This window comes from Struthio camelus, chromosome 3 (genome assembly GCF_040807025.1).
Source record: "Struthio camelus isolate bStrCam1 chromosome 3, bStrCam1.hap1, whole genome shotgun sequence".
NCBI lineage: Eukaryota > Metazoa > Chordata > Aves > Struthioniformes > Struthionidae > Struthio > Struthio camelus.
Window position 1 is genome coordinate 5141571 of NC_090944.1, and position 23226 is coordinate 5164796.

The 23226-nt window shown below is 51.7% G+C and overlaps 1 protein-coding gene across 1 annotated transcript in view; it reads left to right on the forward strand.

The window, feature by feature from the left end:
* Nucleotides 1-789: 789 nt before the first annotated feature.
* Nucleotides 790-23226, forward strand: part of LOC138066516 (otoferlin-like) — a 43023-nt gene continuing 20586 nt past the window's right edge. Inside the window, 26 exon segments of the mRNA XM_068936383.1 lie at nt 790-802; nt 1783-1878; nt 3704-3830; nt 4135-4189; nt 5920-6035; nt 6037-6046; nt 6545-6607; nt 7507-7591; nt 8970-9013; nt 9015-9133; nt 10200-10383; nt 10742-10928; nt 11661-11869; nt 12278-12386; nt 12883-13066; nt 13710-13725; nt 14121-14215; nt 14689-14779; nt 15627-15743; nt 17209-17361; nt 17752-17941; nt 18318-18442; nt 19789-19923; nt 20467-20641; nt 21415-21527; nt 22831-22992. Coding sequence (XP_068792484.1) covers nt 790-802; nt 1783-1878; nt 3704-3830; nt 4135-4189; nt 5920-6035; nt 6037-6046; nt 6545-6607; nt 7507-7591; nt 8970-9013; nt 9015-9133; nt 10200-10383; nt 10742-10928; nt 11661-11869; nt 12278-12386; nt 12883-13066; nt 13710-13725; nt 14121-14215; nt 14689-14779; nt 15627-15743; nt 17209-17361; nt 17752-17941; nt 18318-18442; nt 19789-19923; nt 20467-20641; nt 21415-21527; nt 22831-22992 — 2973 coding nt within the window.

Sequence of the window (23226 nt, forward strand, 5' to 3'; positions counted from 1 at the left end):
GCCCTGATCCCCTCTGCACTCCCAAAACAAGGCCCAGCACCCCGAAAACAAGACCTAGCTTTCCTCAGCACCCCCACAACAAGCCTTGCTCTCCCCAACACAAGGCCCTGATCCCCTCAGCACCCTGCATGACAAGCCCAGCAGTCCCAACACAATGTCCAGATCCCCTCAGCAGACCCACAAGCCCAGCACCCCCAACACAAGGCCCAGATCCCCCAAAACAAGCCCAGCAGCCCCATAAGAAAGGTCCAGATCCCCTCTGCACCCCCACGACAAGCCTAGCACTCGCAACAAAAGGCTCAGCACCTCCTGCACAACGCCCAGATCCCCTAAGCACCACCATGACAACCCCAGCACCCGCAACACAAGGCTCAGCTCCACTGAGCAGCCCGAAAACAAACCTAGCACCCCCAACACAACAAGCAGATCCCCTCAGCACTCCCAACACAAAGTTCAGTGACCCTCAGCACCCCCACAACAAGCCCAGCACCCCCAACACAAGGCCCAGGTCCCCTGAGCAAACCTATGACAAGACCAGCTCCCCCAAAGGGCACGGAGGAGCTGCCCTCCCTCACTCTCTGTGTGGCTCTTGTTGCCGCAGCCTCCTTGCTTCCCCCCAGCAGACGGGGAGCTTTGGGCAGAGAGGCGGGAGGCAGGGTTAAGGGGAGGCCTTGGCTGCAGAGGTCTGCCCCTGTGGCAGGTGCTGGAATGGGGAGGGCACTAGTGTGTGCCTGTGGCCTGGGCAGGTGCCCCAGGAGCAGGGGGAGGTACAGGCCGGGGCAGAGCAGGATGCAGCCCAGAGGCAGAGAGGTGGGCATGGCCGTGCTGAGCTGCTGAGGCCAAGAAAGGATTGTGGTGGTGGTGGGGGGGTGCTGAGAAGAGGGCAACAGCAACATCTGCACTGCACAGGCAGAGCCGGCTCTGTTTTGGTGAAAACGCACCTGTTCTTGTCATGGTGCAGCGATGAGCTGCAGAGCACAGCAAACAGAGGCAGCAAACAGACACAGCAGTTTGCGCAGCAGTGTCTGGGCTCTGCCTGGGCCTTTTGTGGGCCTTGTTGGAAGTTGGGGAGGCTTTCTGGGGACCCCCGAGGAACTAGACAGTGCTTGCTGCTAGCAGGAAGGGAGAGCTAGGCAAGGACTACTGCAGGGGGCCTTGACTTAACTTAACTTCTGGGAAGTCCTAGCTAGGTGGGGCTGCTGCTAACGAGCAATCTGGGCTGGCCTGGTCAGAGGGAGTTGGGGCTTTTGTTTCAGGTGGCTCCTGATTGGGTGGGTCAAGCACCCTTGTGAGTCACTGCTGGGCAGAGGCCTATATAAGAGCCAGGCCTAGAGCCCAGCTCCCAGAGTGGGGCTGGCAGAGGCAGCAGTTTGGGCAGCAGGCAAAGAAGGTGCCTCTCCCTTTTCTGCAGTGGTGTGTCCTTCCCTGGGGCATGGTCATGACATGCTGCAGAGCACATTCCCCAGTGGCTGCTGGAGGTGCTGCCTCAGCTGTGTGTGAGGCTTCAACCCAGACAGACCCTCAGACAGCAGATGCAGCTCTGCAGGTGTCAGGCTGCAGGGAGTGCCTGGGGCCTTTCTGTGAGGCCTGGGCTGACAGTCAGCTCTCCTGTGCAAGGTGTGCTGTGGTTGACCCTTTGTATTGCCAGATAAAGGAGCTGGGGGAGGAAGTTAGCAGTCCCTCTTCTAACCTCAACCATTCTGTGATTCTGTGAAACCTCCTGTTGTCCCCTGTGTCACAGAGAACACCACTAAAAGTACAGGATACAATGAGTTCTTTCAGAAGAAAGAACGTCTTCTCCCAGAGCTGGGAAAGGAGTTTTTTCAGCCATGAAGCTTGGCAAGATGCGTCCACCAAAGGATGATCATTGGAAGCAAGGTAGGTGCTGGGAGGAGGTTGTTCCCTGATCCAGTACTGCTGTTCCAGGAAAGCCCCTGGTCCCATCCACTTACGGATGAGACCCCCCCCGTCTGCGCCCCGTAAGTGGCACACATCAATGCTGTTGGTAACTCAGGGATTAGACAGGGAGCATTTGGTGGACAGGGTGAAGGCTGGAGAGAGGGTCTGCATGGGGGAATCTGGGAAGCAGGGATAGATGGAGAGAGCCTTACACTGAAGGCTTTGCCAGATCTCACCCGCTTTGTGAGATCATGGTGAAACCTGGAAGTCAGGTGGGCAGTTTCTGGCTTATTTTAAGGATTACTTGCAAGTGTAAGAGCAAAAAGCGTGATTTAGCCCTTTCACTGCTTCTCTGTGATGCATGGAGACCCGCATGAATAGCATTGCAGCAGCACAGTGAGAGGTAGGGCTCTGTTGCCTCAAGGTTGTCCGTTCCAAGGTCTCGATACCTGCTACAGTGCTGAAATGGGACACCTTTCTGGAAAGGCAGAAGGTGGTTAGCGATCGGAAATTTGTTGTTGTTTCCATTCGGCTCAAACTATGATGTTTCAGTGACAAAGAAATTGGGGAATGCCTTTTTGTGGAGGAAGACCAAATGTTGCTTTAGATATTCTTCATGGGCAAATCTTTGTTGTTGTTCAGCCAGCTTTTAAGAGAAGAAAGGAGGGATTTGGCCTGAGACACTATAGAGGTAGAGGCCTTGGCAGACTGTAGAGGCATAATACTGAAACCTTGGTGATCTTCCTGCCCTCCCCAGTGAAAGGGTGTTCTTCTTGTGGTGAAGACTTCACCTAAGGTGATGAGGAAAGCCATCTGGGATGCAAAGGCATGAAAAGGCTGTACTCTCAGATTGTGGAGTACATTCACATGTAGATTTACCAGTGGTGGGGGAACAGTTGCAACAACTGTTCATGTGGTCGTTGCCTCACAGCTGTGTGTATCCTTCCTCCCCCTTTGCCCTCCACAGGGCGTAGTCCTCCCAGCATCCCTCCTGAGTGGTGGTCTGCTTCTTTCTGCCATCCCAGGCAGATTGCCAGTTCTGCTCGGGTCAAACAAACCCACTGAATCACTGCAAGCAGAGCTGGGAAGGTGCTGGTCTGTCCCTCCACCCACACGTGGCAGGATGGAATCTGCTTAGGTCCCTCAGTGGAAATGAGGACACTCTTTTCACACACAACTTGCTGCAGTGCCTCTCTCCACCTAGGAAAGCTTTTCCTAACATCCAGCCTAGATCCCCCTCACTTCAGCTGAGGCCCAAGGTTATTTCTGTATTATCTCACAGAACTGGGCCAGACTATGGTGAAGCAACTGATCCAAGTCTTGGATTAGCCACGAGGTAGGAAACCTGTTTCCCAAAAGCGATGTCTGTGCTCTAGGCGTGGTTTTGGTAGTATTTCCCCCTGTGCCAACGAAACAAACCAGTGACCCTAAAGCAGCTCCCCACCTCCCTTCATCCTCAGCAGTGCATCACCTTATGGCAGTTAGAGCTGCAGCACATGTTCACATGCTCTTTTACCTCGTGAAGTCTGCATTGCTCATTTGTCGGATTTCAGTTTTCCAAAGTTTATTGCCTTCATGAAACTGTGCTGGCACACAGCACAGGTGGAATAATGTGTCACGCTACGCAAACCTCTTTTAAAATCCATTTTAAACCAGGTTGTCTGTGGCCTGACCAGGTGACCACTGTTCTTTGTATTACCAGGAGAGGTTGATAGGATGTATTGGTTACCTTTCTCGGAGTCTTCAATTATCCACCGAGTGGAAACAACAAGAGACATTCTTTTGTCTGTGTGCCTTTATGCAGAGGAACCTGCTGTTTTGGAAGCAGAAGACCTGGACCGAAAAGCCATGAGACTAGGAGGTGGACTGGACCCAGACACAGCCTCCTTGGCTTCCATCACGGCTGTAACCACCAGTGTCTCCAACAAGAGGTGAAGGCCAGATGTGAGCTTGTGCAAGCCAGGAGGTGATGGCAAACTCTCAGACGTGCCTGCTCCCCAGAGCCATGTGTTCCCTGAGCTGAGCTATGCTGGAAATCACGTTGCCCCATGCAACTGTTTTCAGAAACGCTTGAACAAAGAATGTTCAGTGGCATTTCACAGCCCCTGGAGTTTATATTCCTCTCATGCCAAGAGAGCTGGCACTGCGAGGAGTAACCCTGGGAAATGCTCTGTCACAGTCTGCAGTGAGTTCCTCTGTTGTTTGACAGAGGTCTTTTTTCCTGCCCTTTGGAAGGTCCAAGCCTGATATCAAAATGGAGCCGAGTGCTGGGAGGCCGATGGATTATCAGGTAGGTGACAACGCTGTGCCCCCAACTTCAGCTCGGGGGGTTCAGAGCCCAGAGAGAGACCATTTCACAGGGAGTGTTTAAGGGGAGGAAGAGGCGAGTTGAGAACTTTTCTTTCACACTTTCTTGGACCACAACTATCAGCAGAGTAGTTACTTGAGGAGCTGAATCTCTTAGTTGAAGCCTTTGTCCCCGATGGCCTGTGGGACAGCTCTGGGACCAGGAGGAAGGACTGACAGTCACTTGAGCAGGCCTAGGCTTGCTGGAGTCCCACCGAGGCTGTGCCTCCTCCCCGTGCACCAGGTTATGGACCTTGGCATGGCGTTGTTGGGAGTGAGTCCAGCGCGGGTTTCAATGTACTGCGCTCACAAAAGCAACTGACAATTTGTTTGTTAAGTCTGAAGGCTGGCTCATGTGTGAATGACTGTTTCAGGTGTTGTTCCTGTGGGAGGATGACTTTCAAAAAGCTGCTGTTTAAATGCTAGAGTGATAAGCTATATCTCAAGTAGTTAACTGGATTTGCTGTCCATTGTGACAAGCCCAGAAAGCCCAGCTTAATCAGGGTTTGAAGCAGGCAATCTCCAACACAGTTCTCTTAATTTCCAAAGGCTTTCAGTACCTGTTTTAGCGTTCCCAATTGACGAGGCCTGGCTGGCAGTACTCGTTGGATTTCCTCTGGTAGGTTGGTGCCCGGTTGCTGTTATCTTGTTCCTCTTCTCGCTTTCCCTGAGTCATGCTGATTCGGCAGCCGTTTACTTTTCTGTCCTTGCGTGTTAGTGCAGTAGCACGTTCCTAGGGATGTCTGGGACCAATGCAAATAATGATTTGTTGTTAAAGGTTTATTGTAGACCATATACGGCATCCACTTCTAAATCCCACGAGAGACCAGTTGACATCAGAAGATGCAGTAGAGCAGTATGTGGAAGAGGTTTAATTATACGCATAAAAAGCCTAAAGCAAGTTGCGAGGATGACGAGGACTGAGTGTCCCTGGTTCGGGAATAGTATAATCGGAATGTAAGGAGAAGGAGGAAGGTGCAAGACGAATTACGTGCAAGACAGAGCAAGAGGTTCAGTTAATTGGCCAGTGCAAACAGGAGTATCACAAGGCTGGTTTTCATTGGGAATGGTGAGGGAACAGAGCAGTGACCTTAGCTGCTTACCTCCTCAGAAGGAGTCTGAGAGTATTCGCACCTACCTTGCTGCCCTTGAAATGAGGAAGGGATTTGAGCTGGGTTTGTTAAGCTGGTGCAGCTTTGGGTGAGGGGTAGGAGGTTGCATTTGCAGCTCAGCTCCTCTGCAGTAAGTCAGTTTGTGCAGCAATCAATGCCAGGCAGTCTTGTCCTCTTCTTTAGAGAGCTCAGCTGTCTTTTATCAGCTTCCTTTTCTGAGCGGTTTACCCCTTGTATTTTTTAGCAGAAGCAAGTTAAGCCAGTTAGGGCATCAGTAGCAGAGTGTCTGCTCCCGCAGCTTAGCTAAATCTGTTCAGCTTTGTGCCTTACGTGCTCTTGGAGCAGAAGAGCCATCTGAACGGACAGGGCTGCTCTGATGCTCCTACCTCCCATGCCATGCCGCAGCTCTCTCAGGCTTGTAGGAGCAGCCCTGTCCCTTTTGTGTGATGAAGAGAGACTACCCAGCTGCCACCCCGGCACTGAAAGCACCTTGGAGAGGAGAGCCAGGTGGAGACACGGTTTAGGGCAGCCGAGGTGGAGGTCCATGAATCTCTCTCCCCAGGTCAGCATCATAGTCATTGAGTCACGGCAGCTGGTTGAGCTCAACATGGACCCCGTGGCCTGTGTGGAGGTTGGAGATGAAAAGAAATGCACGTCCATGAAGGACTCGACTAATTGCCTACAATGAGGTGAGCTGGATTTTTCCTGAGGTGCTGCTCCAGGCTCGTTGCTCCTCAAGGCCTACACTGCAGTTTGACAGCAAGTTACATTTATTTGACTTTGTTTTTTTTTCTTTTTCTTCTGTTAGTAAGTAAGATGGAGTAAGATGAAATCAGAAACCATGCAGAAGGAGGGATGAAACCTTGGCCCTCTGGTATTTTACAAAATGGTGACAAAGAACCAAAGCAAAACAAAACCCCTTACTTGATCAGTTTCAAATTAAATGATCCTGTGCCCACTTTCTGAGTCTTTCCAAGAAGTTAATGCTTTATTTTAGTTTCTCAGATCACTGATGCTGTCAGTTGTTGGGCTGACGTGGGTCCCTCTGCAGCTGTGACGTGAACTGCAGGCTGTTCCTCTGCCCAGACACGTCTCTGTTGGTGGGATATGGACCATAATGTTGTCCTTCAATTCAGGAGGAGTCCACGCCTGCTTCCCTGCTTTCACGCATGCTCCTTCTCTTTCAGTACTTTGTCTTTGATTTCCATGTTCCCCCAGATGTCGTGTTCGATAAGATCATCAAGCTGTCCGTAAGTGAGCATGGTTGTGTTGCCCTTTTCAGTGGGCTTTGGTGGAAACCAACCCATTTTACTTACTTGTTGGGATGGATTTAAGACCCTTGATGATGCGAGACCTGTGGCAGGAGCGGAGGTGCTCAGTCCCTCTCTCTGAGCCCTCATGTCCTACGAGCCTCACCTCCTTTGCAGACCCCCCCAATCCCTCTGTCAGTGTCCTTATTGCTGCAGCCACACACCCCTCCACTCGTGTTCCCTCTGTGGCTGCTCTCTGGTATTTCCTAGCTAGGCAAAACTAAGCCTGTCTCAGGATGTCTCTTTAGGCTTGGGGAGAAGCAAGAGCTTCCTGAGGCTGCCAGTGGATTCCCTGAAGCATGAGGGTGGGTACAGCTCTTGAGGAAATTCAGAAGTGTAAATAATGAGAGCAAAACAGAGGCTCCAGCTCTCCCCAGAGCCGCAAAGGAAGACTAGGAAGGAGATTCATAGATTCACAGATCAAAGCAGGCTGGCTAGGAGCATCCACATCTATCCCATGCATAGTCTGGCTGTGTAATTTCTCCCAGGAAGGGAATTAAAGCATAGATTTCAAGCATCTTTGAGACACTTCCTTGAGGAGAATGTCTCAGTGTTTGGTGCCATAGTAGCTGGAACACTGCATCTTGTTTCAAAGATGGTTTTTTTTTTTACTTTTTTTTTCTGTTGAATCCAAGTGTACACTTGCTTGCAAGACTGCTAAACAAGAGCTGCCAACCACACTGTGCTTCATAGAGTGATTATATCTCCTGCCCAAACTAAGCAAGATGCATCAAATCCTTTAGAAGGGTTCAGTGTCAAACATTAGAAACAGCCCTACCCCTCCCAGCATGGCTGGGCACAGAAAAAGCTCTGACTTGTTGTTCTCCCTCGCTTTTCAGGTGATCCACTCAAAAAATCTCTTGCGCAGTGGGACTTTGGTAGGCTCCTTCAAGGTGGATGTTGGAACTGTTTACACCCAGCCTGGTATGTCACCACAATTTGCAAGGGGTCATATAGATGCCTACCTTCACCATCAAACAAATGTCTACCATTTGCAAGGTAGCCAGGCAGTCACTAGTTTCCTTTGGCAACACTTAGTCAACTTAATTTTAGTATCCCAGGTGCAAGCATGTCATCTAGGCTCCTTCTGCAGTCCGAAAAGAGCCCTCAGCCTCTCCAGAAGATGGTATATCCCATTCTAGGATAAGGCATAATGCACGCAGGTAGAATTGTCCTCAGATGTGCCATTCTCTCTCCACTGACCTCCTAAGAAGCTTAGCTAGCTTGCTTAGGCAAGATGTTGACCTTTCCGAGAGCTGAAGGTCTAGCCCTGTGTGGCTGGCCTTTAGACCAAGACAGGAAGATGCCCAGTGTGCAAAGAAAGAGAGGTTAATTAGAGCTTCTGTGAGAATGTCATGTTGCTCACTGATGCTACAGCCTGCCTTGACTTAGCACAGAGGGGCCCAATGAGTGCTACTAAAATCCACTGTGCTATCGTGGGCTTTGTTTAGAGGACCTCTGTTTCAGGGAAGCCTGTTTTATAGAACCATAAAAGAAATGTGGAAGCTTTCAGCATCCTGCACTCGCTGTGCGCAGCGAAAGCAGGCATGGTTGGGATTAGTATAAAGGAGGTCCAGAAGGGTCCCTGGAGAGGTCATTCAGTCCATGCCCTTGCTCTTGGGAAGGATCAGCCCTACTCCGTGACAGGCTCCCCGCTGAGCTTCTGCCTGAAAAGTCACTGAATCAGTGAATCGTCTTGAACGTGTCTGGCAGACTGATGAAGCAAACCCATCTGCAGGAGAGGAGGCTAAGAAATGCCTGTTCTGTACAGAAGAGCATGGCTCCTTGGAGGGCCCAGGGCTTGCAGCATGCCAGCATAAGGAAGACCTGAAACTTCCCTTTAGAGAAGAGACATCCAGAATCACTGGGATTTTATCTTAGCTTATGCATCAGGCCTTTTTGTAGCACTCTGCCCCTCTGAAGAGTCCTGAGAGCTAAGTTTCCATTTCAGGGGGGCTCAGCAAACGATGCTGGAAGGGATCTGAAGAGAGCATCTCTTCTGATCTACTCCACAGAAGGATGAGATCTTTCTCGCCCATCTAAGAGGCACCAGGCCTTAAAAATGTCCAGTGATGGAAACTCCACACCTCTACAGGCAGTTTATCCCATTGCTTCTCTGTCTCCAACATTGGGCAGATCCTCCCAATGGATTTTCAGGGGGTTCTGTCTGGAATTCCTCACACCTGGAGAGGTCTCTTTATGCATGCATGCAGGCTTCTGCAGTCAAGTGGACAGACATGCCCAGTGCTCGCAGTAATTCCTGTAATTGTGATAAATGTCTGTCTTGTTCCATGGCTTTCAGAGCACCAGTTCTATCGCAAACGGGCCATCCTTTCTGACCCTGAGGGTCGGTCTCACTGCTGGACTTAAAGGTTATCTGGAGGGTGCCGTTGCCGTGGTAGGGAAAGGGGACAACATCAAGACACCACACAAAGCCAATGAGACAGATGAGGATGATATTGAGGGGTAAGGATTCGTGGAGCCAGTTTCCTGTATCCTTCCTTGGGAATGAGCTATGAGCTTTTCGTGTCACTTTATTTTGGATTATTCAGTAAGGACAGCATCCCTTCCCAATTAGGCTGACAGCCCCTCTAATAGGCGTGCTTAACTTGTGCACTGCAATCAGAAGTGCCAACTAGATTGTTTCTCGGAAAGAGAAGAGTTGCTAGATTACTGATGCAAATCCTGGTCACATCACTACAGACCAGTCCTTTATATCAGTTCAGACCCTCTGCTGCTGGTTGTTCACTTCTGCATACCAGCACCAGCCTGATGTGAACCAACATAATGTCCGTACTTTTTAGCTGTTGCTCCAGTTGGCCGTTGAATGGGAGCCACAGAAGTGAGGTTGAAGGGAAGATGGGAAATGATGGCTGAGGTCTCCCTACCCGCTGTAAGGACAGAGAGGGCACCAAGGGGCTTAAAGCAGCATGTGAACTCTTTTGGACTATTGTTCCATGCTGTAGTCATGCTCTTATCCCACTTTATCATGGACAAAGTTCCTTTAGAACTGTTGTTCACGGCATCCTCTGTAGCTCTCGGGGAAGAGAGAAGAGGCAAGACCTGCCACGAGAAGCCGTTTCATGGAGCTCAAGTTTCCTTCCAGTATAACCACCCCAGTTCTCCTTATACCCTGGCAGGATATGAGGGCCTTTTCCAAAGGTAAAGGCCCTTCTAACATCCCATTCATCTGGGCTGCTGCAGATGTCTAAACTAGGTAGAGATTAGTCTTCCCCTCGGCTCCACTGCTGATAATGATTATATCCCTTTAGAAAGATGCAGGTTGTCTCTGAGGCACCTCAATGTGTTGCCATAAGGTTTCCCTTATGAAACCGCCCTTCCCTGTCCTGAATCGGGAGGGTGGGCAGGAACAGGACTATGATAAAATATAGGGCTGCAGAAATGGCTACCTTTCCACCTCCTCACAGCCTGTGCTCCACAAGGGGGGCAGCTTCTCCCTCTTCTGCAAGTCTCTCCTGACAAACCTGCCAGGCCCAGGAGCTGTTTTGAGTCCTGTTTTCTGATGCTGCAGGAACCTCCTCCTTCCAGATGGGGTCCCTCCGGAGCAGCAATGGGCTCGTTTCTACCTAAAGATTTGAGCTGAGGGGCTGCCCCGTATGAACACCAGCCTCGTGGCCAATGTGAAGAAGGCTCTCATTGGGGAGAGCAAGGACTTGGTGGACCCCGATGTGGAGGTGTTCTTTGCAGGGCAGAAGGTGAGTGAGCTGCTTGCTATACCTTTGTGACATGATAACGTGAGCAGGGCTAGCCATTATGCCGGTTTGGGACTACGTGGCCAAGGATGATCTCAGCTGTCCTGGCATGTAGATGCTGACCTGTGTGACAAAGCTGCTTGTTTGTCCTGTGCCACGTTCCCTTCTCTTGCCCAGACTACGAGGGGGTTGCAGCAGTCTGCAGTCTCCAGCAGTCTCTATTTGGGAGAAGAAAGTCCCGAGCAGAACACGTGTTGCTATCATGGTCATTAGCAGGGGAGGAGTTGAGGTCTGAAAGAAGGTGGGTGGCTTGTGGGCTCAGACCCTTGTGAAACATGTGCTTTCTCCTCCCACTTGGCAGGGGAAGACATCTGTGCGGAAGAGCAGCTACGAGCCCCTCTGGAATGAGCAAATAGTCTTCACAGGAATGTTCCCCCCATTGTGCAAGAGGATAAAGATCCAGGTCCGAGACTCTGACGAAGTCCATGATGTGGCCATTGGGACCCATTTCATTGATTGGCGGGAGGTCTCTAACGAAGGAGACAAAGGCAAAGCTAATATGAGGGGAGGACTGAGACACCCTCTTCATGGTAGAGAGAGGCTTCCCTTTGGCAGAGAGTTAGCAAAATAGCCCAGGCTCCTTCCCCAGCCCTGGAGACAGCTGCTCCTTGGTGGCCAGTAGGAGAGACCTTTATTTCCTGCAGTGGTTTTCTGAGATCACTGGGCACCCATTCCCTGAAAACCAAGTCCCATAACATGCCTCCAGTCAGAAACTTGAAAGAAAAGACACCCAAGAACAACTGGCCCTTCCAGAAAATTCATGGCCGTGAATGGATGAATATGTGACAGGCTCTCATGTTCACACAGACACACATGCACACACGAATGCACACACATGCACAAATGCACTAGCGCACATGTGGACAGGACCAATGTAAAAGCAGAGAGGGCTCTACGAAGGTGGCTAATGAGGGTTTCTCCTCTCTGTTGCCTCATGCTGGGTGGCTTGCCCAACGGAGTAGTTGTGTGAGTCTTTGGCGTGGTGAGCTGCACAATCCCCCTCACTGCTGTCACCACAAAATCATTTCCATGTATTGTTGCAAGTGTGTATTTTCCATGTGCACGCGCACACACACACACATACGCATGCTCAATCCTGTAGTACAATACCCAGAGCAGGGAAGTGATGCCATTCCATGAGCCAGCTTGAGCCCTGAGACAAAGCCATGCCCTCCTTCTTGCACATCCCCTTCACTACGTGTGTGTCTGGTCTCCTGCAGGCTTCCTGCCCACCTTTGGCCGTGCCTGGGTGAACATGTACGGCTCCACTCGGAACTACACCCTGATGGATGAGCACCAAGATCTGAATGAGGGTCTGGGTGAAGGCATCTCTTTCCGGGCCAGGCTTTTGATAAGCCTTGCTGTGGAGATCTTGGAGATGAGTTGCTGATGTGAGTCTTCCCTGACCCTTTGGTTGCCAGTGACAAGTGCTGGGTGTTAGTGATAGTTTGCTCAGTCCCCTTGGTAGTTATGTCTGGTCTCATAGACTGAGGATTTTATTTGGTGTTGCACTAAAAGCACTGGATCCCCCAGCACGACAACAAATCTTGCAAAGATTTTTCAGGTTTTATGGTCATTCAAAAAGAACGTGCAGTGAGCCTAGACACCGAGTTCAGCCAGACACCTATCTCTTAGAAGGCTTGAGCAGAGGGAGAGAAAACCCTCATAGTCTCCATGAAAACCTAGACAGTGGCACGTCCCCTTCATAGAGCCCGTGTAGATGTTCAAGGTGCTGAATGTGGCCTTCTGGGACCCCCTGCCCTGTGGCTTGTTCTCCTAAGGGTCCATCCAGCTGACCTTAACCTTGTATCCTACTTGCCTGTTTTTTTTCCTGCAGAACTGTCCTGGGAAAATGGAGGAGTTCTTCCTCTTTGGAGCCTTCCTGGAAGCTACCGTGATGGACAGGAAGATTGGTGACAAACCCATCAACTCTGAGGTCACAACAGGTTGGTGGTTTTCTGAGGAGGTTGGTTTTGAAACATGCCCGGCAGAGACTGCAGGAGCCAAGGCCAAAAGCAGGCTGTTTACCCCCTCTTTCCATGCTAACATTTGACAGAGCATCCGAGGCTCTCAGTTTAGGAAGAAGGTGATGGCTACTTCATTGGCACAAGCCATGCGTGTCCCCAGATGAGCTCTTTGCTGCGTGATCTCCTGTCAGCAGTGGATCTGCTCCATCTCTCAGTTGAGAGCACCTGGCTTTGCGTTTCCAGAGGTTAACCACCAAAGGAAGGATGTATGTTTCTAATGGCTTGGAAGGGGGCATGAGTAGAGGACAGATTTCTGTTGTTAGTTTGTAATCCCTGGTCAGGGTTTCAGAAAGCTGAACTCCACTGTCCCCCATGGTTCCTGCAGAGGAAGTTGCTCCCCAGCCTGAATTAAAGGCAGGTGACTGAGGCTGTTTAACCCCAGTGTGAGTTATAGCCCTGTGACTTCTTTCCTGAGGTAACAATCTGGTTCCTGTAGATGGCATGGCCAAGCCTACCTTGCGGAGGAAGAAAGATGGAGGGGATGGGGACGAAGCAGAGTCTGAGCTGCTGCAGAACTCAAGTGAGGAAGACAGTGATGAGGATGGAGAGCTGGTCTCCCTTTGCTCATCTCAACCCATGAAACCCCTGGTCACAGACAGGTAAGTGTGCCCTCCTGGCCACCAGAGGGCGGCCTTGCTGAACATGGCAAGGGGAAAGTGAGGGAAGGGACATTGCAGTGTTGTAGTGAGGTAGGAGGGGTCTGTCTCCTGCCAGCATCTGGGAAACAGAGAGGCAGTGTGCTCCCTTGCCTTGCAGGAGAGGGAATTAGCATCTGGTTTCTGAACGGTCTGTAGGCTGATGGGAGCAGCAGACCTAAAAGCTCGTGGGGAGAGATGTGACTTAGTTCCTTGTCCGAAGGTGTTGGCATGTGTGCCAGGTATCTGAGCTCCCCCGAGAGTCAGCAGAGATGGAGTCAGTGCAGTCCCAGGAACCTGGAGAGTCATTCAGCCAACCAGCCCTTGGAGCAGCAGCAGCCGCCACTAGCTCTCCGTGCCCTGTGAAGGGAGCTTAGCTAAGTGCTTGTAGAGACCCCATCTTGGGTATTACAGCTAAGAAGAGCTGAACACCCACCGCCATTGCCTACAGTGCTGAGCACTCTTGTCGATTGCCTGTTGTCTTATAAAGGTTGAGTTGACCTCTCAGCCTACCCTACAGAGGGCCTTTCTCATCTACGCAGCCAGTTGTGTGTGCAGCGCTCCTAGCTATCCACACCTTTAACGCTCTACCTCTGTGGCAAATTAGGGGAAAGTTAACCAAAGTTAAGTTGAATGAATTTTGGTGTGGGTCAGACCCAGAGTGTCCCCCAGAAGGCTGAAGGAAGGTGGGAGACTTTACCTGCCTGGACTCCTGGAGTGAGCCACTCTTGTGGCAGAGCCTCCTTTGTAGCCTGAACTGATTGCTGAGGAGCCTTTGTGATGCCTGCAGGTGGAGAGAGGTGAAATTCACATCAACTGAAGCCAGCCTCCCCCAGCCAAACATGTGCCAGAGCTGAGCTCTGTGGCAGGAAAGCCTGGGGAAGAAGCAGGTGTGTGCTATTGGCAGTGCCAGGGCTGCTCTTCATGGAGTGGCTGTGGTGCTAAACCTCAGCCTGCTGTGGGGCTCTGCTCCACTGCCCCCTTCACTGCTTCCCCCCCATTGCCATTCCAGGAGGAAGGCCTCAGTGATGTGCAGGAAACGATCAAGACAGAGAAGCCACAGCTGGAGCGCTGGCTCCGAGGGGTCCTGGAGGAGCTGAGCAGTGGGTGCTTGTGAGTAAAAGACTAGCAAAAGCTGCCCACCACGGACCTGTGCTCTCAGCCGGGATATGGGCAAGATCATGGGACTGAGAGCATGAGCTCCCCTTGCGTTATGCTCCGAGATGACAGGCAATCTTTTTCTTGGCTTAGCACACCACCATATTGATTGCCTTCTGCCTTGGAGCATGGGCAAGGTGGTACTCGCCTCTGAACTCCAAAGACCCCCAGCCAGTGATGAAAGCCACACAGACTCAGTCTTGTGGCCTCCACAGACTAGTGCCTGAGCGGTACCTTCTCCTCATGCACGTCATTGAGTGCTGGGTGTAAATAGGCCACTTGGCTGCGATTGCAGCGCACACTGAAAGAACAAGGGCGCTTCTGTGTAGGCAAGTGCCCTACTGCTAGCAGAGATCCAGCCTGGCAAGGCTGCTTGCAGAGAGCCAGCAGGCTCTCGCAGGATTCATGCTGACGAGCTTTTCCATCAGGTGCTTTGTGACCTTAGCTGACAAGGACCGGCACCACTCTTCCCGCACGAGGCTGGATCGAGAAAGACTCGAGTCCTGCATGAGGGAGCTGGTAAGTGTGATTCAGCTGGGGAGGAAGATTCGGGAATGGGGCTGGTCCCCATCAATGCGGTGGGGAACCTTGGTCCTTAGGGGTCTTGACTTCCAGTCTCTGTGGATTGGTGGTTTGAGGTTTATTGCTAAAGAGGGGGACCCAAGAGCACTTCCTGTCTTGCACAGGTCCCACATGACCCTTGGGTCCACACCACTACGTCCCCTCCATCACGCTCTGCTTTTCATTGGGAAGAAATCCCGGAGTGCAGAAAAGGAGTCGCTTTATTGTCAAAGAGTTCAGGAGAGGGGAAAGCAGGAATGTGGGGGACTCTGCCGAGTATAGATGCTGCAGGGCTAGCTCTAGCCTGGGTATTTGGAGCTGGTAGGCCAACGTATTGGAAAGGAGCTGTGCAAAGACCAAGTGGTTTATCCAGCTGACGCAATGAAGCTTCATTAGCCAGCTGCATACAACAGAGTGATGAATGTGACCTGTGGAAGCCTCTATGTCCCCTCTTCTGAACTGCCAGATGCTGATTTGTAGTGGAGTCAGGGAAAGGGGAGAGACCATGCTTAAGACAAGGCTTGAAGCCACTGCAAAATGCCATAAGCACAACTGACACCTCTCTGTCCCATGGCAGGTCCTGCTGGGGCAGAAACCTCTGTGCTGTGGACCCTTCCTATATCCTGCTGAAGTTAACAAAGGGGCGCCAGAAGTACCATTATCTGGATGCACATGGCAGGACTAAGGCATTTGTGTCCTCACCACGCCTTCCTAAACGCGGGGAGACCTGTCTGCTGCTTTTGCCTTCTCTGTGCTCCATTGTGCTCTCATTCACAATGTGTCCTGGGCTCCCTTTTAATCACAGGAAAACATGGGTCAGCAAGCCACGACTCTGCGCTCGCAGGTGAAGAACACCACCATGAAAGACAAGGTGAAGCTGGTGCAAAACTTCCTCCAGAAACTCTGGTTGTTAGCTGATGAGGTGAGTTGCCCTCCACAGGGAGAGTGCCTGTTAGCTGGGTCAGCTTATGGGCAAATCCTGCGTGCAGGAGAGTTCCCTGGTGAGACAGGTCTTCTGCAAGGAGCCAGTCCAAGACGAAAAGACCTTTGTTGGGCTCTGCTCCTTTTCTAAAGGACCTGTATGTTCCTCCTGTGTCAAGACAGGTGCTTAGACCTCTCTTCAGACGACCCAATAGAAGTGCTCAGCCAAGGCAGCATGACCACTTCCCTCCACTGACTACACCAGTTATATCTCGTGTGCTAATTAACCAGTCTGTGGTGGGAACTGAGCCCTGGCTGTCCATCCTGGTGCACCGTGAGCCCAAGCCAAAATGCCCAGCCCTAACCCATCTGCAGGTGAGGCCAGGCTTAGCCCTGGACAGGGCATCCCTGGAGCCGGTTGGATGGGACCCCTTGAGGTGGGGGCGTTTCCCAGCCTGGTCCAGGGCCTGAGGCAGGGCCCTGGCCTGAAACAGGTCACCAGTATACTTTTCACCATCTGGCAACTTTGCGTAGTCTGTCTATAACCTGCCCCATGCCTCCCAGGTTTGCCTATACGCTCCTGGATTGGAAAGGATGAGCATTAATATAAGTTGAAGAGCCCTTCCCAGACAGTAACAGAACTGGGTCCTCTTGCAGTTGAGCTAGAGGATGGTTTTGCCTGCCTTGAGCCGTGACAAGGCCGTGCAATTCCCCAGGGGAGCAGCCCCCAGAAGGTGGCAAATGTCCACCCAATATTCAAGTGAGCAGCCTGCAGCCATCTCTGATTTTTGCTAAGTAGAGAAAAATGTTAAGTAGGTAGCTCTTTGGAGAGCTTTCAGATGAAGCCATCTAATTGTTATCGCTGCGGTGTACTCTTGCTTCACTCCACCTCATGGGTGACGGTTAATAGCCGAATATGTTAGAGCTGCTCACAAAATTTCCAAAAAGATGCTATATCTGCAAAATCTCTTGTTCCTTCCTGCAGAAAATTGCAGTTCCTCTGAAATTTGTGCAGTTTCTACCTGGGTCTGTATGGCTGCAGCCATTTGGGGTTATTGGTCCACGTGGAAGTTGTAGTTTTGGCACTTGCTGTTCTCATTTCCCAATATGGGCGAGGCTCCTAGGCTTGGTGAAATAGCCCATTATAAAGTAACTCTTTTCTCTGCTTTGGCTTGCCACAGCAGAAAATAAAGCAGGCTCTAAGGCATGATAGGAGATGTCCAGAGAGGGAACTGCTTCCATTGTAGGGAATGGAAGTGCAGGGCACCTGCCCTACAGTCCTCGTGGGCACTGAACTAAGAGAAAGGGAAAATCTTCAGCCTTCCAATCTGGAGTTAATATCTTTTTTTAATTTTATCAGAACAAATGTAAATCCCAGTTTCTTTCCTGCTAGGCTTCACCTTGCAGGTGTCTCAGGGGTCAGAAAGGGCTAAGATGCTGACAGGGCTCTTTGTTGGTGTTCACAGCCCCAGCACACCATTGCTGACATCTTCATCTGGATGATGAGCAATAACAAACGCATTGCTTACAGGCGTCTCCCTTGCAAGGATATTCTCTGCTGCATTGTGGATGAGGAGATGGGAAAGGACTGGGCCGAAGTGAAGACCGTCTTCCTCAAGGTGCCTGCCCGTCTTCCTTGGGGGAGCTGAAACCACAAGGAGGGAGGTGAAGCAGAGACAGAATGGGGGGGATGGGGGTGGAGATGAGAGAGCTGGGTACCAGATGGGTCTGGTAGGTGATGGAGGTCTGGAAGGAGAGAGATGTCCTATTGAGTTTGCTGGGAGGGGAGCTAGTGGCTTGAGAAGAGGAAGCCAGTGTGCTGGGAAGAACATGATGCATGAGAAAGAGTAGCGGACGTGATCCAGAATGATAAGGGGTGGGTCCCTGGGTTTAAGGAGCAGCGGTACAAGGTGAGGCCGCAGAAGGCGGTAGGCACTGCAAGAGGTGGTCTGTCCAATCTCTAAGGCCCCTCCTATGTCCCTGTAAAGTCTCTTGTCCCTTGTGCCCAGCTACCTGGGAAGAGGGGCTTTGGACCTGCAGGCTGGACAGTTCAGGCCAAGATGGAGATTTACTTGTGGCTGGGCCTCGACAAGCAGCGCAACGACTTCCTGAGCGGCGTGCCCTGTGGCTTTGAGGAGAAGATGACAGCCAGAGGCCCAAACCTGCCATCCTTTCCACGCATCAGCCTCCTTTACACGAGTAAGAGGGCAGGCTATGGAAAAGGCAGGCGGGAGCCTGGTTCAACACCACTTGGGCCAAGGACCTGCAGGAACTGAGGGGGAAATATGGGAAATACTTCCACATGTGCCAGTCTGAGGTCTCCCACTGTTCCCGTGGGGAGCTGGGGTGGGGGACTTCTGCGCCCTTCTCCTTACCCCATTCCCAGCTGTCATTCTGCACATCGTGAGCAGGACCCTGAAGAAGTCCATATCCATTCAGGATCCATGCTTTAAGCCGACTTCCTTCACCCGTGTTGGCCCTGAGCAAAAGTGCGCCTCTGAGACCTTGCTCTCCATGGCTAAGCTCCAGGGATGCATCCCAAGCTGTCTCACTTCCCGCTCTCTCTCTGTCACAGAGAAGCAGGTGTTTGAGCTGCGAGCCCACATGTACCAGGCCAGGAGTTTGTTTGCTGCTGACAGTAGTGGCCTTTTGGCTCCCTTTGCCCGAGTCGTCTTCCTCCCCCAGAGCCAATGCACCGAGGTGAACACTATTTCCTGACCTGGAGGAGTGGGCAATCCCTGGGGTTGAATGTGATAGGACAAGTATCATCTGTCCATCCTGCTGCCCTGCCATGGGGCTGGGTCTCCTGACTCCTGCAGAATCATGGATCAGGTTGACCGTGGGGTCCTGGGGTGCGAAAGCAGCCATAGCACTGGGGCCTGACTATCTATCTCGAGCTTCCTTTGAGTGCAAGGTTGCCTGCTGGAAGTCTCTTCCCCAGCTGCAGGCAAGTCCAACAGCCCTTTCACTGCATGTCCCTGGGCACAAGCACACAGCCACCCCGTTTCTGTGTGACTGAGCTTTCAGCTGCCTGGTGAAGAGAAACTGGACCCTACAGGAAGCAGGAGGTGTTTCTGTGCCATCTCTTCCTGTGCTGAAGGCTGCCGAGCTTTAGCAAACCTTGTGGAAGCTGGGAATAATTTGTGCCTGCCTGCTGTTTTTTCCTGGGAGAGTCCATGGGAGATGCGCTATGGCTCACTTGCCTGCAGAGCAAGCGCCAGCCTACGGGTGCTGCCAGCACTGAAGTTGCAGCCTGTGGCCTGGCTCAGACAGGCCAGGCCTGGGGTCATTCACGGAAATGGGGTCATCCCTGTGGCTGCCCCTTTGCAGGGTACTGTTTTGTCCTGATTTGACAGAAGGAAGCAGATGCTCAGGCAGAGAAAATTAGACCATCAGAGCAAGGGGTGAACTCTGGGAGCTGCAAGTATCTTGGGTCAAGATCTGCCAAGCGAGTTAGACCTGTAATCCCCCTTCCTTTGGATCAGGCTTCAGATCCTAATGTGGCTCTTTCCTGTCTCTTGCCCCATAAGCCATCAACCCTCTAATGGGTTTAGCCCCAGGTGCCTTCACAGTATGATCCAGTAAATATCTGTGATCCAAAGCACTGCTTGTCAATAGCATTAATACCCAATAGACTGCAGACTGCCACAGTGTCCACATCTGCATCAGAGCTGCCTCAATTCTCTGAATAAGCAGTGGGGAGAAAAGGACCTTTACAAGACAAAATACATCTCATCTATTTTAGCCATACACCTTAGGAAGAGACAAGCGGTGCCATAAAGAGATAGCTTTTCTCTCCCCTCCCTAGTCAGGGATCCTGGGGTGCCTACCATGAAGTAAGGGAGCCTTTATGTTGTGGACATGCAATGTGACCCAAGATAAATCCCCTCATATTTTCAAAGTAACCTCCCCGCTGCTCGCAGCGCTGCAAAAGTCCTGGTGCAGGAAAACTGAGATCAATATCCTCTCTGCTCCCGTTGTTCAGAGCCTTAGGCCCTGGCTGCTACTCCTAGCTGTAGTGGTAAATGCTGTTTCTGTTCCTCCAGGTTCTCAATGAAAGCCTTTGCCCAAGCTGGGACCAGCTGCTGGTCTTTGACAATGTGGAGCTATATGGAGAAGCTCACGAAATGTGGGACAACCCTCCCATAGTTGTCATTGAGATCTATGAGCAGGACCCAGTGGTAAGATGAATCTCAGCAGAGGAAAGCATTTCTGATTCAGGTACTGAGATCACTCCTGGCAAGGCAGCTGGTGCAGCAGATGTGAGAAGAAGTGTTTTTCCTGACCTGTGGAAGATGTTTCCTCCCTGTTTCCCAGGGCACAGAAGAAACTAGGAGCCTCTGCTGCTAATTGATCTCTTGCACTCGTTGGTGTCTTATGTTTGGAGCCAGAAGCAAGAGTTCAGGTGAGGCTGGAGGCAAGGATATATTACTGTAGTCTCTCCCTGTAGAGCAGTGCTCAGTCCTGGCCTCATTGCTGCCCCAACCCTGGGCCACCTCCTTCACCTTCCTTAAAGATGTTGGTGCATTAGGAAAGGCCTTGTGGATGGAAAGGCACCAGTGAAAGGTGGCACTGAGCTTTGGTCACGTACGTGCAGCAGACTGATCCTGTTCTGCCCACACTGGGGAGTGCTGTGGGGCTAACTGTGGAGACCTTTGGTTGGTCTCTCAAGGCAGACAAGAAGCCCGATGCTAAAAACGCGAGTGCTGTCTTTGCCTGGCCAGGGCAAAGCTGACTTGATGGGCCGCACCTTTGCCCAACCTGTGGTGAAGATGTCAGATGAACAGTACTGCCCTCCACGGTTCCCTCCGCAGCTGGAGTGCTACCAGATATACCGGGGCAACTCCACAGCAGGCGACCTGCTGGCTGCCTTTGAGCTACTGCAGGTAGCAGCTGGACAGAGCCATCCCAGACGGAGGGAGGGAAGAGAGCGGGAGGGGGTGTGGGGGAGAACCGCGTTTAATCCACGCTTCTGTTTCTGAGGTGCTGCAAAGAGTGGTTAGTTCATGCATCCTAGAAAAGCTAGCAGGGTGTAGTATAGCTACTCGCAGCTCAGTGTGAGGGCAGCTCCTGCAGAGTTATGCTGGTGTGCAGTGAATGCCAGCTTCTTTCTGGCAGGGAACCCTACTAAAGCGTTGCAGCAGCACAAAGTCTCTGCAACATCCCTGGGCTATGGAAGCTGTCATTGGGAGTCTTGGTTCTCTCAAGAGATGTCAATGGGAAGGTCCCAGGTAAAAGGGGTGTGAGTTCTCATAGAGGAAGATGGTGTATGCTAAGCATCTTTGACAAGGAGCTCAGGGTGGGGCTAATCTCTCTCTGTGTAGGTATCCCTCTCTTTCCATTGACTAGACAGAGCAGGAGATGCCTGGAGTGGTTGAAGGTGGTGGAGTAGAGACCTGCTGGCTTTGCTCAGGCTTTGAGCTGGCCAAAGCCTGTCCATATCAGCCTGTCAGCTGCACTAGTGGGTGGGCTTGGAAGTTTGCTTTGCTGCTGAATGTGCCCTGTGTGGAAGCATAGCACCACCTCTTCTGCTCCTATGAACACCTTTTCCCAAAGTGCCTGTAGTGTACAGTCAGTGGATTGCTGAATCGTCTAAGACTCTACAGACCCAGTGCAGGAGAGCAGGGTGTGCCGGTTCCCCCAGTTCAAAAAAGCAGACCTTAATCCGTCTGCTGGGGGCAAGTCAGACCTGCCTCGTGTCGATGGACCCACAGGCATTGACAGGGGTCCCATCCTGCCAGTGCCATTGGGGATTCGTCTGGTGCTGAGTAAATACAGAGTGGAGGCAAATGCGTTGACAGCAGAGGGGTTCGTCTTGGGGCGCCAGACTTGAATGCTGCACAGCCAGATGGCTACACAGCAGAAGGTACTGTGTTGTCATGGCCTCGACCAGATCCCATTATGAGGGCTCCATCTGTTAGGCGAGGGTGATGTAAGGCAGAAGACTCTGTCAGTGGGTGTTTGAAGGCCAGGAGGGATCTTAGAGGTTCTGATGACAAGTTAAGCACCTACAGCCAGATGTTTGGATTGCAAGGACCTGCCTGTACTAGCTGCACAGGGAGTTAAGCTGCAGCAGCCCTAAGGAAAAAAAAAAGCAGGATGACTGGATTAGTACTTGCTTTCTTTCTTAACTGTGGGCACCATAGCAAGCCTAGGAGCTGCAGTAGAGGGCACTTGGTCTGAAATTCAGAGGAATGCACATTAGGGGTGTACACCTACACCTGAAGTAGTCACGCTGACTCTCCCTTAGTATCGGTGGGAGGGGAAAAACCCAAGATTGGTAGCCTGAAGCTCATTTGACCTATCTTGGACCTCAAGGACAGGATGCCTGCTGCTTCTCTCTAGTGAGATATGGTGACACATCCATCAGGGCTCCTCACCCTAGGCTGACTTGGTAGACAATGGTGATGTGGGCAATAGAGACAGTGAGGTTTGGTGCATGACTCACCCGGCTGTTGTAGGTGTCTCTGCTAGGAGGAGATGGTGCTGATCGGATCCCCAGGGGCTCTAAAGAGATCCTACGTCCACGTTTTGTAGACTTTTTCATCTGGTCAAAGAAATACTATTCCTCTGGTGCGCAGTGTGAATATGGCCATGGGGGGACAGGAGGTGGAAAAAGCTTGTTTCAGGGGGACTTTTAATCATGGTGTTGGTCTCTTATCCCAAGAAAGGAAAGGGGAGGAGGCAGTCATTTCCCTGTTTCTGACAAAATGCTGCCAGTGCTGAATGAAGAGCCACTGCAGATGGGCTAAACTAAACTGATGTGGTCCTGCTCTATGGAGCCTGAGGGCAGAAGAGGGCTAGGAGAGGAGTGCTGAGGGCATCGGAAAGGAGATGTTAGGCTGTTGCAGGTGAGTCATGGGGTGTTTTGTGTGGGGTCAGTGAGAGAGCATGCTGCATGCCAGAGCCGCATAGAGAAGGAAAAGCTTGAGGGCTCCATTGCTGCCCAGGTGATTTTGTGTGCCGTGAGGGATCCTTGCTCCCAGGGGATGAGGAAAGCCAACTCCTTTGGCTCCAGCAAAGAGGTCTGGCAGCAGTTGGGGGCAGTTCTTCTCACCTGTATGCCTTTCCTCCTCCTGCTGCCCTAGATGTTGTTCTGGGGACTCAGAGACCTGAGGAGAGTGAACGTGGCTCAGGTGGAGCGGCCCCGTGTGGACATTGAGTGTGCTGGAAAGGGGGTCCAGTCAGTTCTCATCCAGAACTACAAGAAAAGCGCCAACTTCAGCACTTCAGTCAAGCGGTTGGGAGTGGTGAGTGTTGCCTCTTTCCTCTGAGCCCTTGGCCAAAATCCAGGCTTGACTGGAGCTCAAATTGTGGCTGCTGGCCCCTTGCTTCCTTTTGCCCACGATAATAGAGGAAGTGATCTCCAGCCTAGTCGGGGATTCCCTTTCTGTGATGGCTCCCAGGCCCAGCTCTGCTGGAGTTACATGAGACCTCTTCCTCCAACATGATCTCTCTTTGAGTCCCTACTGGCAACCACCACA